Source organism: Candoia aspera, chromosome 7, assembly GCF_035149785.1.
Source record: "Candoia aspera isolate rCanAsp1 chromosome 7, rCanAsp1.hap2, whole genome shotgun sequence".
NCBI classification, from domain to species: domain Eukaryota; kingdom Metazoa; phylum Chordata; class Lepidosauria; order Squamata; family Boidae; genus Candoia; species Candoia aspera.
The window spans coordinates 70,069,577-70,087,786 of NC_086159.1; the positions used below are offsets into that span (position 1 = coordinate 70,069,577).

Here is an 18,210-nt window from a genome sequence, read left to right on the forward strand (position 1 = left end):
GATGAAGGTGAAAGAAGAAAGTGCAAAAGCTGGTTTGCAGCTAAACCTCAAAAAAACCAAGATTATGGCAACCAGCTTGATTGATAACTGGCAAATAGAGGGAGAAAATGTAGAAGCAGTGAAAGACTTTGTATTCCTAGGTGCAAAGATTACTGCAGATGCTGACTGCAGTCAGGAAATCAGAAGACGCTTAATACTTGGAAGAAAAGCAATGACAAATCTCGATAAAATAGTTAAGAGCAGAGACATCACACTGACAACAAAGGCCCGCATAGTTAAAGCAATGGTGTTCCCTGTAGTAACATATGGCTGCGAGAGCTGGACCATAAGGAAGGCTGAGCGAAGGAAGATCGATGCTTTTGAACTGTGGTGTTGGAGGAAAATTCTGAGAGTGCCTTGGACTGCAAGAAGATCCAACCAGTCCATCCTCCAGGAAATCAAGCCAGACTGCTCACTGGAGGGAATGATATTAAAGGCAAAACTGAAATACTTTGGCCACATAATGAGAAGACAGGACACCCTGGAGAAGATGCTGATGCTAGGGAGAGTGGAAGGCAAAAGGAAGAGGGGCCGACCAAGGGCAAGATGGATGGATGATATTCTAGAGGTGACGGACTCGTCCCTGGGGGAGCTGGGGATGTTGACGACCGACAGGAAGCTCTGGCGTGGGCTGGTCCATGAAGTCACGAAGAGTCGGAAGCGACTAAACGAATAAACAACAAAGTCTTGACAATTCCCTTAGCTATCTACACTGTCTATATGCTGAAAGCGCCAACATTTAAATCCCCACCTTCTCTTTCCCTCCGCATCAAATCCCACATCTTTGATAGCACCTCTGGTGTTATCTGAAGACAAACAGATGCAAGCTCAGGGTTCCTAGTTTTCTTCTCAAGACATAATCTCATTTACTTTCTTAGTCAGTGAATATATTATCAGGTGCAATGTCTTGATTTCCTTTTTGATTGTTCTCTATTCTTCATCTGCCCACTATAATTCGGTTGGTTACTGTAATGAATGGGCAGCTCTACATTCACTGACAGCCAGACACATCTGAGATTCACAGCATATTCACTCATCTCAGACAAAAGGGACAGCTGCAGTCCTCACATACAAAATCATATTACCCAAGCACCTCCCTTTTTGCTAAAAGAAAAAAAGTATCTGACTTTTGAAAACAAAGTCAGAAGTTGAGAAGTGAGGCTGAGAAGACCATCTAAGCTAAAACTTGGTTTGATCGTGGCTGCCTCTGTGAGATAAAGATTCCATTTCCACAGCAGCTTCAGAATTAACTGACTGGAATCCTCAGGGATCTGGGAAGAAAGTCCAGGAAGAAAAGAGAGAGAGAACCCTGTTTTTTGGGGAAAAATGTCTAAATCTGAAAGGACAGTTGAAAAATATTAAGCTGGAAATATTGTGTGAGGACACTTTTGAGTGTGGATGTGTAAGCGTTGTTCTATTATTATGTTCTCTGTACACCTCAGTAAATTTTGTTTTTACTGATTTTGGGATTTTTTTTACAATAGATTTGTAGAATCTCTTGTGTACACCTAGATTAGAGGCCAACCAATATCAACTTGTGTCTGCCCAGAATCATGTTTTTTTTTTAATGCTGTCCTGCTTTAGCAGCTCTATATTTTATCTGCTTTACCAATGAATGTTTTGCATCTGACTAATTAAGGTTAAAAAGGAATTTTTATTATTTCCTCTTTTTCTTAAACAAACAAAACAAAGTTTGATTCTATTTATACCTTGTGAGATTGATCTATTTCCCAAAGAAGGAAGGGGTGGATTTCCCTTGTCAGAGTCTTCACGCTGCAGGCCAAGGGCAGCACTCTTGAATTTACTTCACTTATATCATCTTTTTTCCTATAACTTGCCAGGATTAGGGGAAGGATGCCAGGTAAATGCATCCCCTTAAAAGGCAAGTGGTGGCGTACACCAAGTGCTAGGGTGTATCAACTCAAAAAGTTTATGGGAGAGGAGGCTGAGACAATCTTTTCTCCCATGAGTTCAGCCCTGCCATTATGGTTACCAGACCTTATTGTTTCTCTATCTGGTCTAGAAAAACTATTTTCTATAGCCTGGTCACCTGTGTCAAGTTCTGCAAAGTTCTTCTCTATTGTCTTGCATTATTTAATTTTCTGTTTAAAAAAATTATACTTCTTGAAATTCTTTCACTGAATCCCAGCACAATAGTTGCTCCTTACTTCTGAAATTGTTTTCCAGATCATCTTCATGCCCTGACATAGTAATGCAACCAAGCCGAAATGTATAGTATTTATATATGTAATTTTCTCCACTTACTCCACTTATTTTCCTTCTTCATCTGTTGTTATCTTTTAAGATGTAAGTTTCTTCTTCTTTCTAAAGCAATTAACAGTGGAAATTCTACAAGTCATTGAATGGTTGGTTGAGATATAGGCTAACTAGCTTAAACCTTGTATCTGAGGAGATAAGACAGGAAGCAGTGAAAGTTGAGTACCATTCTGCATCTTCAGTCTCAATTTGAACCGAGATTTTTGCTCCACAGGCAATTTTGATAGTGACTTAATGCAGAGTTTTTCAAACTGTGTTCCACAGAAGGCTGGGGTTCCATAAGAACGTGATGGAGTTCCATGAGAGATGAAGGGCAAGCAAAAAAGAAGATAACAAATCATACAAAGATAACCAATTTTTGATCACTAGAGCTTTGCTTTGTGAACAGTGGCTCTGGAAAACTTTTTTCTAACACATTTCCGCAGCTTGAAAAAGTTTGAAACCCCCCGACTTGGCGCACTATCAAAATAAATCTCTTTTGTTTGCCAACAGACAACTGAGAAATAATTGTTTTCTTATGTTAAGTGGCAAAAGTACAAGAATGAACAACTGATTAACAGGCTTAGATCATTTGATATAACCACTGAATTCTCATTCTGCTTAATTTAATATGGGAGCTCATCACATTAAAAACAAATATACAAGGGAAGCCAAAATGCCTGAGAGACTCAGGAAATTCTCAAAAAATCTTTTTCTGTCTCTTGCTCAGTTTAGGTAAATTAACACACACACAAACATACACACACTGAATAAAGATCTAGAAAGTGTAGACTGTACATCCACAAAAACATAGTATTTACAAACCAGGTGTGCTTTTCTTAGGTTGTCATCTGATCTTAACTTGATATGGCTTTTAAACAGCAGATTTTTTCATTTAGACCAGTGTTTCTCAACCTTGGCAGCTTTAAGATGTGTGGACTTCAACTCCCAGAATTCCCCAGCCAGCCATGCTGACTGGAGAATTCTGGGAGTTAAAATCCACACATCTTAAAGTTGCCAAGTTTGAGAAACATTTATCTAGACTATTTCCCTGCAAATATTTGAACCATGAAGAAACTGAAGTAGCAAGCTTAACAGGTATTTGTTTGGAGAAGATAGGAAGATTAATGTCACCCACTGTGCTACATCATAATTCATGGTTTATAAACTTACAATGAGTGGATTCACAGAACATGCTAGGCCAGAGAAATTTATATATTTATATATTTACATATACATCTATACATACATACATATATTCTTTTTTTAATAAGGGGAAGGAACAATTACATTAGTGATTTGTGTATGTGCTAATGGAAGGATTTATAGAAATAATGTGATCTTGGTTTGATATTGATTATGGAAATTGCTGTACATTCTTGTTGAAAGTTGGAAGTCACTTCTTTATGTAATCTTCAAAATTATTTTTTCCTGTGTTTCATACTTTTTTAGGTTTTTTTGTAGTTTTTGTTTCAAACTTAATAAAATTCTTTAAAAAAAAAAGAACATGCTAGGCCAGAATCAAAGAAGCAATAGGGCTGCTTATCATGAGGTATGAACATACCCATTTCCTGCTAAGGGGTTTAATTGCCACCCTGCTATAAAGCTGTGGTGAATTCTATCCAATGTGTGTTGAACTTGTAGTAAAACTGGCAAATGTGGAACAAAATCACCACTGATGAACAGTTTAATCCAACTTCACTCAAGATTGCCCAGCGGTTACAGCTGTCTAAGCTTTCCATCTACAGAACCAACCCAGCAGTGTTGTCCTGATTAAAAACAAAGATAACATGAACAAGGAAAGTAGAACAACTTACCAACTGTGATGTTTCCTGTTTTAGTCTCCAAGGTAATATCACCTGCAATGAAATTGTAAGAGCGGTTGGCACCTTAAAATGTGTCATTTCATATAGCGCAATTCATATTAGCGCATAGTTGGTAAGAAACCAACTATGAATTAGAGGTTCTTATTTGTCATATGTACCTCACACCTGCATTCACACATATATACAAGCAGAATTAAAAGAGTCTGTATTACTGAATTTACAGAAATATAGATGAAAATAACAAATGAGGATTTTCCTGACCCTTTCCCAATTGGAGGTTAGGGGGACAAGGACTAGATGGCAGGCCTTTTCAGTTATGCTGCCCCCCTTTGAAACTCCTTATCTCCAAGGTCCACATAGCCCCCTCCCTTCTGGCATTTTGAAAAGCAGCCAAAACAGCCTTTTTCCAAAGAGCTTTTAAGCTCAAATTGATTACTAGAGGTGTCCATTGAGGGAGGCAGTGGGAGAGTTTCAAATTCATGTATCGTGTGCTGTTTTATAGTTTGACTCTCTTGTAACCCACCGAGAGTCTTCTAATTGGGGTGGGCTCTAAAACTGGAGATAAAAAAACAAACAAATAGTGCAGCCCTAAAAATCAGCTTTAAATTAAAACCACACGTATCCAAAAGACTTCAGTTAGAAAAGCACCAAAAATTATTACTTCCTGGTTTGGACTAAAAAAAAAATTGACATTAGGAAAAATTATAGCAATTACAGTGCCATTGCAAACAAATGACAAAGATGCATCTTCCAACCACTGCCAAACCTATTTTCCATACTGCATTGCAGGGCTACAGTTCTATTTTTACCAAGCTATAGCTTCATTTTATTTTATTAAACTTTTTTTTTTTTGCACTGCTGTTTTCTTGAAGAATAAGAGCAGATCTGTGGTTTGCTTGGCAGATTCTGTGTAGAATTTAGCTCTACACTAAACCTGGGAAGATTGGTAAGAAAGACAGGGAAAACTCTGGTCCTTCTCAATAAACTTTCCAAGATGCAGCGCTCCTCTGCTGGATTAAGCTCTGCACTTTATAGCAGACCTAATTAGGACAACATTAAGCACACTAATATTAAGCCATTCCATTTAATCAGGGGTGTCCATGGCGGGAGAAGGAATAAAAAAAGTCAAGAAGATGGCCACAACCACATCAAAGCCCCTTTTTACATGCATCATGCATGTGTTGCATATAAAAAGGGAAGGGGCTTCAATCTTGCAGTCCCAGCTGTCATCTTGACTTTTTTAACCCCCTCCCTCATGAATGTCTTTGTGCCTACCAGAACAAAGCTGACTTAGCATGAACCTCTGGGGAAAACCAGGTCTTTCCAGCCCCCAATTGCTCTCTTCAGTTATGGCCTTGAGAACCTTGGAGAGGGAACAGGAAGAAGGTTGTGATTATATTTATCAATTCAATGGAATGCTAATATATCCCAGATAAACATGAATCTCACACAGCATCAAAATAGTGTTGACCTTGGGCTTATTTATTTTTTTGGGTTTAGCCTGCCACAATTAGTTGAGTCTTGGAAGGTTTTGTTGTTGTTTATTCGTTTAGTCGCTTCCGACTCTTTGTGACTTCATGGATCAGCCCACGCCAGAGATTCCTGTTGGTCATTCACCACCCCCAGCTCCTCCAAGGATGAGTCCGTCATCTCTAGAATATCATCCATCCATCTTGCCCTTGGTCAGCCCCTCTTCCTTTTGCCTTCCACTCTCCCTAGCATCAGCATCTTCTCCAGGGTGTCCTGTCTTCTCATTATGTGGCCAAAGTATTTCAGTTTTGCCTTGAATATCATTCCCTCAAGTGAGCAGTCTGGCTTTATGTCCTGGAGGATGGACTGGTTTGATCTTCTGGCAGTCCAAGGCACTCTCAGAATTTTCCTCCAACAGCTCAGTTCCAAAGCATCGATCTTCCTTCGCTCAGCCTTCCTTATGGTCCAGCTCTCGCAGCCATATGTTACTACAGGGAACACCATTGCTTTAACTATGCAGACCTTTGTTGTCAGTGTGAGGTCTCTGCTCTTGACTATTTTATCAAGATTTGTCATTGCTTTTCTCCCAAGGATTAGACGTCTTCTGATTTCCTGTCTGCAGTCAGCATCTGCAGTAATCTTTGTGCCTAGAAATACAAAGTCTTTCGCTGCCTCTACGTTTTCTCCCTCTATTTGCCAGTTATCAATCAAGCCGGGTGCCATAATCTTGGTTTTTTTGAGGTTTAGCTGCAAGCCAGCTTTTTCACTTTCTGGAAGGTTATACTCTGTAATTTTGCAATGAAACATCCATGATACACTCAACTGAAAATCAATGCTCAACAATTAAAAATAAAAAAATAAACATCCAAAGATGTAAGTGCTAAGAAGAAAACTGTTTGTGTTTTTCAGCAGGCAGACCAAAGAAAGGTTACCGTTTGGAGTGTAATATCTCATATACCATTGTGTCCTGAATCTTGTCTTACCAGAAGCTAAGCAATAAACTGGTCAACTCCCTGTTCTGCTTGAATGGACCACCTCAAAATTTTGTCTGTCAGCTGTTTAAAGGCATAAATGGATCCATGGGAAAGGGGAGGCAGACTTCTTGCTGACTGTACCCATTTACTTTGTTTTTTCAACCCTAAGAATAACCCTAAGTCTGCCTACACATGCAATCCCTTCATGAAATCTGGTAAATAAAGTAGGAAGACCTCAATTAACTCTCATTTTTGTTTTGTTGTATATCAATCATGTACAGCCCTGGAACTATTGCTGCAAAAAGCAGCAATCATTCTTATGATTTGTTATGAAATGAATACTTATGTATATTACACTGCTTGGAGCCCTCTCCAGGACATTATGCTCTTCCGAAAAAGAGCCATTAACGTTTGTAACCAATCTTGGCCAGTTTCAATTAAAATAAATAATCAACAAACTGTGTAGCATTAAGCTTCTTACAAACTGCAGTTTAATGTTCTGATTAGTTCCAACCATGTTCACCAATATCCTGATTCACACAAGCTGGGAAGCAATAGTAAATTGAAGAGTTCCTGGCAAACAGGCTTGCTGGTAAACAGGCAGAATCAGGGAGTTGTATTGCAACCAAACTGTCATTCATTGTTTGGCCTAATACATTAAGATACAGTATTACTTAACTAGTGCCCCCAGCATCCCCCAACACCCCAGGAGATGTTGGGAAGTGTAGTTCAGCAACTTCCAGACTGCCACAGGTTGCTTTTCCCCAAGCTAAAATACTTTCCAGAGTTCTGTATATAAAAATGTAGCCTTATACATATCATAACCTTTTTGCACAGCATTAATTAAAATACTAGTTCTACCTTTATTTTTGTTTCATCATAGCAGTTCCTTATTGCTATCCTTTGCTGTATTGTGATCACTCCCAATCTCTAGCTAGGTTTTATAACTAATTTATTTACTGGATTTCTACTCTTCCTAAGGCATGGTATGCAAACCAGCTAAAAATAATTAACAAAATATATTGAAAACACGCATAATAAAACCACACTGTAATAACACAAGTATTGGAAATAAAGCAATTATATAATAAGAGCCTATTATTTCAATGGCTAAATTAAAAAGGATCTGTTTTACGTTCTTATTTTCAAGTAAGATTAACTGTCAGTGTATAACTTCAAGAAAAGATAAACGTTTTAGGGTCAAAAAGCCTTGCAAAATTAAATCAGCTGAAGCAAACTCAACATGTCATTTTGAAGATGAACTTTTATAAAAACTGTGCGGTCATATAACTGTTCCATCAATAACAGGATATAATGGACTCTGTAATTTTCATCCTCTCTTAAATGTAAATATATATTATCATTTCATTTGCCACTACTGCTGACATTCAGCAAATGCAAAGTTGAGGCAATGGTCATGCATTCTTGACAGAAGGAACTTGATTCATCCCTATTTTCTGTTCTCCATGAACAATAATTGGAACCATTTTCCCTCACGTCTACATTTTACTGCTCTGTAAAGATTAAGATACAAGTCAAAGCTTTCCTTCTCTATGGAAGCCAGCATACTCAAGAGTATCTCTTTCTTGAGACAGCTATTTATTTACTTTATAGTTTTTGCACTCTGCACCAGCCTGTAGACTCTAAACCCATGCTGTGTCATGAGTGCCGTTGAGCTAAAGTCATCAGCGCAATGGCACACATGACAATGACAAGGAAATAGGTGAAGGGGTACAAGATAAGTAGCCATCAACCCACAACGACTAACGGCTAACAAACAATAGCTAAACGGATCACGGAGCCACCCAAGCCATCAGCGGCAATACAACGGGGATCGCCCAGCTGAAAGCAATCAGCAGAGGAATGGGAAACCTGATGATGGGCGATCCCGGAAACCCTCACCCACCAGCAGGGCAACGTATTGGACAAAGGGGGGTGACGTGACCGTGAGCGAGGGGGCGCTGACCGGCGCGGGGTATTTAAACCCCGCACCGGCGCGCTCCTGTCACTCTCAGCTTTTTTCTACCAACGCTGTACCTGCCCTGCAAATAAACCAGAGCCTGATCCGCGAACCAGTGTCTGAGTATTATTCAGAGGTAGGCAGCGCATGACATAAAGCTGAGAGTCATAAACTCAGCCTCGCCGAGCCCCACCGGACGACAACGAGCCGCGGGAGGAGTAGACGGCGAGAAGACCAGCAAGATGAGGCCGGAGCGGCGCGGGCAAGGAGGGCGAGCCGCGCGGCAAGAGACAGAGGAGGACCGACCAAGGCCAGAGGCACCGCGGACTCCCGGAGCCATGGACGCCCACCCCACCCGACCCGAGCCTCAGCTCCAACCCCAAGGGGAGATGGCGACGGAGGCAACCCGACCGCGGGAGGGAGCAGCACGACTTCCGAAACCAGCGGAGGACCCCGCGCCCCACATCGCACCCCAGCAACGGGCGTGGAGCGACAGCCCCACGGCGGTCAACACGGAGGAGGACGACGGAGACACCCATCAGACGGCGGAGGAAGCGGACCCGCGGCAGAGGGACGATGAACCCCGCCGGCAACCCACCCCCGAGGACGCACCAACGGAACCGGCCCCAGCGGCGGCGCGGGCTGTGGACGAGGAGGCACGAGCTGAACTCGCGGCCATGCGGGCTCAACTGACGGAACTCCGGACCATGCTCCAGGCGCTTATGCCCCCCGCGCCACCCAACGACGTCCCCGCACAAGCCCACACCCCGAGCGAAGCACCGAACCCACACGGGCCAGCGGAGGGTCAGCAGACGGCACAGGCGGCCGACACCACACCCCGGGAAGCGAGAGGCGGGGCCGCACAAAACGCCCGGGCCCCAAAGGACTTCCCCATCTTCTTCGATGGGACCCCCACAAAACTCTCGTTTTTCGTGACCAACGCTAGGGAGTTCATGGGGAGGCACGGACACTCTTATGACTCCGAGGCCGACAAGATCGCCGCCGTGGCGATCAAACTCCAAGACAGGGCGGCGGACTGGTACGTCCAACTGTACGAGTCCAGCTCCCCCGCCCTCGCCACCTTCCCTGATTTCATCAATGAGATGAAAAACTACTTCGAAGACCCCCTAGCCAAAGTAAGGGCAAAAAGCGCACTCCAAAGACTTAAACAGGGCACACGGACGGTCCCTGACTACGCCCTGGAGTTCAAAGCCCTCGCGGGGAAGGTCAGCGACTGGTCCGAGACCACCCTGCTGGAAATGTTCAAAAGGGGGCTCAACCGCGACGTCCTCCAATGGGCCCTCTACCGCGACGACCCAGAAACGTTACACGGGTGGATCCACCTCGCGGGGAAAGCCGAACATGCGCACCGCACCTTCCTCATGACAACCACGGAAGACACAAACTATGCCGGGAAAAAGGTACCCGCACCACACGGGGGGATGGCCGGCCCCATATACCCAAAAAAGAAGTTCAACCGGGAGCCCTGCGGGAGGTGTGGCAAATTAGGGCACAAGACGGCGGATTGCTTCGCCAACCGACCGCCGACCAGCGCGCCCAAACCCACTCCGAAAATTAGCCCCAAACCACCCAACCCGGGGCCGCCCCCTCACCGCCGAATGACCGTGGCCACAGCGACACCAGAAGAGGGCTGGGACGCTTACTGGGGGGAAGAGGACAATACAGACCCCGACCAGCCGGCGGGAAATGCTCCCCGCTTGCCCTGAGACGCGTGGCGAGGCAGGCGGTGGGACAGCAACGCGGACCACCTCAACGAAACGACGAAAGCCCCGTAATATTGGCAGCAATTCAACTCTCTGCCGGCAACGGAGCCACCACGGCCGCGGCACTAGTGGACTCGGGGTGCTCAAAAAACCTCATCCACCCCGACCTAGTCGCCAAACTCGACCTCCGCTGCTTCCCCCTCCCCACGCCGCTGGCATTCCACCAGCTGGACGGCTCTACAGCGGGAGGGAAACCAGCCACGCTACAAACCGAGCCGGTCACCCTGCAAATGGGCACTCACACCGAGCGCACATCGTTCGTAGTCACGCACATCGGACGGCCCATTGCAGTCCTGGGGATGCCATGGCTCGCGACAAACAACCCGCGGATCAACTGGGAGACCCGCACCTTCACATTCGGCGACGGCGAGTATCGAGCACCAGTTCCAGCGGGCAGAAGCAACCCCACGGTAGGACGAGCGGAGGCGACCACACAAGACAACGCCGCTACCACAGCAGACCTACCAGAACAATACGCCGACTTCTCCGAGGTCTTCGGAGAGGCAGAAGCTGACCAACTACCCCCCCACCGCAAGACGGATTGCCGGATCGACCTACTGCCCGACGTCCCCTTACCTAGACCAAAGATCTATTCGATGACCCCGAAGGAGATGGCAACCCTCCGGGAGTTCATCGATAAAAACCTAGACAGGGGATTCATAGAGCCAGCATGCTCACCGGTCGGAGCCCCCGTCTTATTCCGGGAGAAGAAAGACGGGACCCTACGGCTCTGCACCGACTACCGGGGCCTAAACGCGGCTTCCCTGTCCAACAAATACCCCTTACCCCTGGTGAAGGACATGCTCGCCCACCTGTCCACGGGCAAAGTCTTTTCCAAATTGGACCTTCGCGAGGCGTACTATCGCATCCGAATCAGGGAGGGGGACGAATGGAAGACGGCGTTTAACTGCCCCCTAGGCGCTTTCCAGTACAAGGTACTGCCCTTCGGACTCGCGGGGGCCCCTGGGGTGTTCATGCAGCTCATCAATGAGGTACTGCATGAACATCTGTTCAAAGGGGTCCTGGTCTACATCGACGTCCTTATTTACACAAAAACGCACGAGGAACATGTAACCCTAGTCAGGCAAGTCCTCGACAAGCTCAGAAGGGCGCAGCTCTATGCAAAGCCTACAAAGTGCGAGTTTCACAAAGAGCGCCTAGACTATCTGGGGTACCGAATCTCCGGGGACGGCATCGAAATGGACCCCGCAAAAGTCGAAGCGGTGCTAAACTGGGAGCGGCCCCGCAACAGACGGCAACTACAGAGCTTCCTCGGATTCGCGAATTTCTACAGGTCATTCGCCCGGGGGTTCGCTGAGATAGCCCTCCCCTTAACGGACCTCCTCAAAACCAAAGGGGTGGGGGACACCCGACGCGCCAAGAACCCAGGCACAGTGCTGAATTGGACTCCCGCGTGCCAGACCGCATTCGACAAGCTGAAAGCGCTGTTCACTACGGAGCCAATCCTCGCGCACCCGGACCCAGAATGGCCGTTCGTGGTCCAAGCCGACGCCTCAGACTTCTCCCTGGGAGCCATCCTGCTACAGAAAGACCCCACGGGACTCCTGAAACCATGCGCCTACCTGTCAAGGAAGTTCTCCGAGACAGAGAGGCGATGGCACGTCTGGGAGAAAGAAGCCTTCGCGGTGAAATCGGCACTAGAGACATGGCGACACCTACTCGAGGGAGCCACCCAACCATTCGAGGTCTGGACTGACCACCGGAACCTCGAGGCCCTACGAACGCCTAGACGCCTTAGCCCAAAACAGGTCCGATGGGCCCAATTCTTCAGCCGCTTTGATTTCCAGCTGAAGTTCATGCCGGGCAAGAAGAACTTCCTGGCCGACGCCCTCTCCCGGCTGCCCCAAGACGAAGAGCCCGCCCCAGACACCATTGGGACGGTCCTATCCGCCTCGCAACTGGGGATGGCCGTGACCACCCGAAGCGGCGCACGGAGGCAGCTCGACTCTACGGCGCAGCCGACGGCGGGACAACCGGCGACGGAAAGAAGCCAACCGCAACTACCAGGGGGAATGCGCACGGACCTCGCCGCCGCCCTCAAAACCGACCCCTGGTTCCTGGCAAACCCCGACAAGGTAACGATGGCACAAGACCTGGCATGGGGGGAAGGCAGAATCTACGTCCCGGACTCGCAACGCCAGGCGATCTTGCATAGGTCACACGACGCCAAGCAAGCGGGACACTTTGGGTTCCTCAAGACCCTACACCTAACACGGCGTCAATTCTGGTGGCCCGCGCTCAGGCGAGACGTAAAAACCTACGTGGCGTCCTGCCCAACGTGCGCTAGGGCCAAACGGGCACCAGGCAAACCCGCGGGGCTATTGCAACGGGTGGCAGAACCCTCCCGCCCATGGGAGGAAATCTCTATGGATTTTATAGTGGACCTCCCACCCAGCCAGAAGAAAACGGCCATTTGGGTGGTGAAGGACTACTTCTCAAAGCAGGCCCACTTCATCCCCTGCACGTCGGTCCCATCCTCACAACAGCTAGCCAAACTCTTCCTCATCCACGTGTACAGGCTACACGGATGTCCCGCACGTGTGGTGACCGACAGGGGCACACAGTTCACCTCCAAATTCTGGCGGGCCTTCCTGAAGCTGACGGGGACCCAACAGGCCCTATCTACGGCTTGGTACCCTCAGACGGACGGAGCCACTGAGGTTCTTAATGCCACCTTAGAGCAATTTATACGATCATATACTAACTACCACCAAGACGACTGGGCTGAACTGCTCCCGTTCGCCGAAGTCGCATACAACAACGCCGTCCACACGAGCACGGGGAAAACTCTGTTCGAAGTAGTCTCGGGGCGCGACTTCGTCCCCATACCGGAGCTACCTCAACCCCCGGAACCCCAGGTGGACGCTAGCGACTGGGGACGGAAGATCGCGGAAGCATGGCCAGTAATCACGGCGGCGCTGAAGGATGCACAGGCTGCCTACAAAGAGCAGGCCGACAAGCACCGGCGCCAACAACCGACGTTCCAGGCGGGGGATATGGCCTATCTATCCACCAAGTTCCTAAAGTCAACCCAACCCTCGAAAAAACTGGGGCCTAAGTACATCGGGCCGTTCCGAGTCACGCAAATAGTGAACCCGGTAGCAATACGCTTGGACCTGCCACACAACCTCCGGAGACTCCACCCGGTGTTCCACACCAGCCTCCTGAAACCGGCAACCACCTCCCGATGGCACCCAAGCACGCCACAGCCCGCACCGGTGATGATCGACGGGCAACACCACTTCGAGATAAGGGACATTCTCGACTCCCGCAAGCAACGAGGAACTCTACACTATCTGGTCAGGTGGAAACACTTCCCCCACCCGGAATGGGTGGCGGCGCACAACGTTAACGCGCCTGACCTGTCCAGAGCATTTCACCGGGCATACCCTGACAAACCGCAACCAAGGTCAGCAAAACCAAACCCCCCCCCCCGCAGGCCCCCCCCGCCTCCCGTGCCCCAAGGGAAAGGGCCCCCCCAAGCCCGCGACTTGGGTGGACCTTCCCCCCCCGGGACTCACTCCCCCCGCCCCGGGCCCACGGGGTGGTGACAAACGTTCGCCAGCACCCTCCCCCCGCCCCCCGGCCGCGGGGGAGTGGCAAGCAAGTCAACAGGGCAACCTGGGGGCAACGCCCAGGAGACACAACAAAGGCGACGCACTTTAAATAAGAAAAAGAAGGGCCCTACCTGGAGCTGAGAAGCACCCGACCAGCCACGCCTCTCTCCTCGCCGAACTGAGCCAAACAAACAGGGTGTGGCTGGAGCATGCGCACGCCAGGTCAGGACCCGAGCATGCGTACCATGGACACACCCTGGGAAGGCACGTGGTAGAGGGAGGAGCAAAGGGAGGGGCGACAACTACTCCGGCGGGAACTTTGAAAAAAAAAAAAAAAAAATGTGGCGTTTTGACAGCTCCACGGGGAAAGCCCAGAAAACCGGGGGAGAACACTATTCGAAAAGGGGGCAGTATGTCATGAGTGCCGTTGAGCTAAAGTCATCAGCGCAATGGCACACATGACAATGACAAGGAAATAGGTGAAGGGGTACAAGATAAGTAGCCATCAACCCACAACGACTAACGGCTAACAAACAATAGCTAAACGGATCACGGAGCCACCCAAGCCATCAGCGGCAATACAACGGGGATCGCCCAGCTGAAAGCAATCAGCAGAGGAATGGGAAACCTGATGATGGGCGATCCCGGAAACCCTCACCCACCGGCAGGGCAACGTATTGGACAAAGGGGGGTGACGTGACCGTGAGCGAGGGGGCGCTGACCGGCGCGGGGTATTTAAACCCCGCACCGGCGCGCTCCTGTCACTCTCAGCTTTTTTCTACCAACGCTGTACCTGCCCTGCAAATAAACCAGAGCCTGATCCGCGAACCAGTGTCTGAGTATTATTCAGAGGTAGGCAGCGCATGACATGCTGGCTGGGGAATTCTGGGAGTTGAAGTCCACACATTTTAAAGTTGCTAAGGTTGAGAAATACTGCTCTAAACTATAGTGATATTTAGCTAGCCAGTTGAAATTTAGCATAATATGATCCTACACTGCACATCTCTTACCTAGATTGCATTTTGCCAATCAGTTGACTGCATGGCAGAGAAGGGGAACTTAGCCATCCAGTTGTTGGTGGTTGTTGTTGTTTATTCGTTTAGTCGCTTCCGACTCTTCGTGACCTCATGGACCAGCACACGCCAGAGCTTCCTGTCTGTCGTCAACACCCCCAGCTCCCCCAGGGACGAGTCCGTCACCTCTAGAATATCATCCATCCACCTTGCCCTTGGTCGGCCCCTCTTCCTTTTGCCTTCCACTCTCCCTAGCACCAGCATCTTCTCCAGGGTGTCCTGTCTTCTCATTATGTGGCCAAAGTATTTCAGTTTTGCCTTTCATATCATTCCCTCAAGTGAGCAGTCTGGCTTTATTTCCTGGAGGATGGACTGGTTGGATCTTCTTGCAGTCCAAGGCACTCTCAGAATTTTCCTCCAACACCACAGTTCAAAAGCATCGATCTTCCTTCTCTCAGCCTTCCTTATGGTCCAGCTTTCGCAGCCATATGTTACTACTGGGAATACCATTGCTTTAACTATGCGGACCTTTGTTGTCAGTGTGATGTCTCTGCTCTTGACTATTTTATCGAGATTTGTCATTGCTCTTCTCCCAAGGATTAAGCGTCTTCTGATTTCCTGACTGCAGTCAGTATCTGCAGTAATCATTGCACCTAGAAATACAAAGTCTTTCACTGCTTCTACATTTTCTCCCTCTATTTGCCAGTTCTCAATCAAGCTGGTTGCCATAATCTTGGTTTTTTTGAGGTTTAGCTGCAAGCCAGCTTTTGCACTTTCTTCTTTTACCTTCATCATAAGGCTCCTCAGTTCCTCTTCGCTTTCAGCCATCAAAGTGGTATCATCTGCATATCTGAGACTGTTAATGTTTCTTCCAGTAATTTTAACTCCAGCCTTGGATTCCTCAAGGCCAGCATGTCGCATGATGTGTTCTGCATACAAGTTGAATAGGTAGGGTGAGAGTATACAGCCCTGCCGTACTCCTTTCCCAATCTTAAACCAGTCTGTTGTTCCGTGGTCTGTTCTTACTGTTGCTACTTGGTTGTTATACAGATTCTTCAGGAGGCAGACAAGATGACTTGGTATCCCCATACCTTGTTGATTATGCAACTCAAATCACCCTGGTCCATTGGCCACAGGGTCTGATAGAAGCTGGATTCCAAAAGCTTCTGAATAGCCAACATCCACTACTCCAAATGTACAGATTACTAATCAATTTACATGGATTCATCTGAATAGTGCAGCTCACCTTACTAAATGGACATAAATTTTTCATAAGTTAAGCCATGTTTCAAGGAACAAGTTCCACTGAAGTCACCAGAAGATCTTCCTACAGCAAAGCATTTATGATGGAACTGTAAACCTCAAATGGTCTTAACTGCACAAGATGAACAGGATGGTTCAAGACTTAGTTCTTTATGCCACAGGGTTTCCAGTCATGATTTTATAAAAAAATAAAAATCCAGTAATTTAAGGTTCCAAAAGATGGATTAAAAATAAAGGAATTAAGCTATCTTCCAAAAACATTCCCAAACATGAATACACCAGCTGCAATAAGTTACTGTGTATTATCTCCATATTAAAGTTTTTTCATGATATAGTTGCATCATTTTAATTTCCCACGAAGCATAAATCATCAACACAGCCTTCTACATGTATGCTCAAAAACAAGTCATGTTCAGTTACTCTCAAACATGTGGGAGGTACATCTCAACCTGAAGTTTCTAGAACATAGTGTAGCAAAAAGCTCCAGTCAGAATAATGGTATCAGTGTTCAAATTATCTTCTTTAAACTGGCTGTAACTCCTTAGCTTTTTGCTGTACCCTGATATAAAAGTATGTGTTTTTACAGGGAGAGTGTGAAAACAGAATATTTTATGCTTGCCTGAAAATATCCAAAACAGCCTTTTATAGACAGCCAAATTTATATACAAACTTGACTGTCTACATTAAAAACCTATCAGTTAAAAATTTTGAATGAGACCCAGTAAATCAACCTCACAGTTCAACATTGCTATTACACATTCCTTGGACTTTAATTTAAAAAAATAAAGTTCTATTTATTTATTCGAGTCTGTGTGTGTGCCCAGTCCTCCTGGCTCTTTTCTAACAGCTGGCATGACAGCCAGAGTTTAAGCCAGCATCTAGTTCATTAGAAAAGAAAATGAAATGGTTTTATATGCAGGGATGGGGTGGGGAGAGAAGGAAGAATAAAAACTTCTGAATAGAAGAGCTGAAAAAAAAAAAAAGAGGAATCATTGTAATGCTGACATTCTGAGGATTGATGGATAATCTTAGTCAGTACTAACTTCTGCTCTGAATTATCGTGCCAGAGCTCTCCAAGCCCACGGAAAATCTGCAGACCAGGAGTCTGGATGAATTACAGCTACATGGCCTGCACACCCACATCCCAACCGCCAATATAGAAAATGCAGGATATTCACATCAGTCAGCGCCTAGCTAGAGGGGAATCCCTGGGCTCAGAAAACCAGGCACTCTACCAAGAGTGGGAGAGAAGCTGTCTCAACCAGCCCAAACTGCAGAAAAGCATCTCCAACCAAATCAGCATATACCACAAAGCATTCCAGTGATAATTTCTACCAAGAATAGTGAAGCTACTGTTGTCAACAATGAGTCAGATCCAACTCTTCTATATGACAGTTTTAATTTCCTTCCCAAACTGACAGTGGGAAAGGGTACAGACCAGCATGAAAAGCACATTGTTTATGTTGCCAAAATGTTGCTACTCATTACAGCAACGGCCCCTCCAAAGTAGCTTTCACACATTGCTCTAGCAACGTGGAAAAAGGGTTGACCTTGAAGTCCTTAGCTTGCACCTGGGAATGACCCACAGCATAAACAGTATGCGGCTGTGGGTGCTATGGTTCCAATGATGTCATGCAGCATATTCTTGTGTTTGTTGTGGGCCTTTTGTTTTGCTTCTAGTGGATTGTGTCTTAGTTTTGCAAGAACTTCTTCCACATGTTTCAGTCAAATTTTCTTTGGAGCTGATCACTGTAATTTCCAACCCCCAGGGTGTGATTTCCAGAGCAATCAATAAGGAAGTTGGCATGAGGCTATGTGGTAGATGTGCCCAAAGCAATGCATTTGCTTCTGAATTTCCCAAGCTATCACAGGTTGGTTGCAGCACCATTCTTTATTACATTTTGTATCTTATTACAGATTGAAATCCCTAATATTCAGCATAGACAGTACATCTGGAAATCTTCTGAGTTTTTTCCAATCATTCTGAAGAGAGGTCTAAGACTGTGCACCATGCAGCAGAAAATGAGTTACATTTACACAACAAAGG

At 46.7% G+C, this 18,210-nt stretch overlaps 1 protein-coding gene across 4 annotated transcripts in view; it reads right to left on the minus strand.

Annotated features, from left to right (window-relative positions):
* The window catches only part of FAM185A (family with sequence similarity 185 member A), a 49,207-nt gene that overhangs the window by 20,742 nt on the left and 10,255 nt on the right, over window positions 1–18,210 (minus strand). For all 4 annotated transcript variants that reach the window (XR_010068289.1, XM_063308078.1, XM_063308077.1 and 1 more), the window contains exon 5: window positions 4,113–4,154. Coding sequence is in view for 3 of the 4 variants with exons in the window: in XM_063308078.1 (XP_063164148.1) it covers window positions 4,113–4,154 (42 nt within the window). In the remaining variant the exon portion in view is untranslated. The remainder of the gene's footprint in view (window positions 1–4,112; window positions 4,155–18,210) is intronic.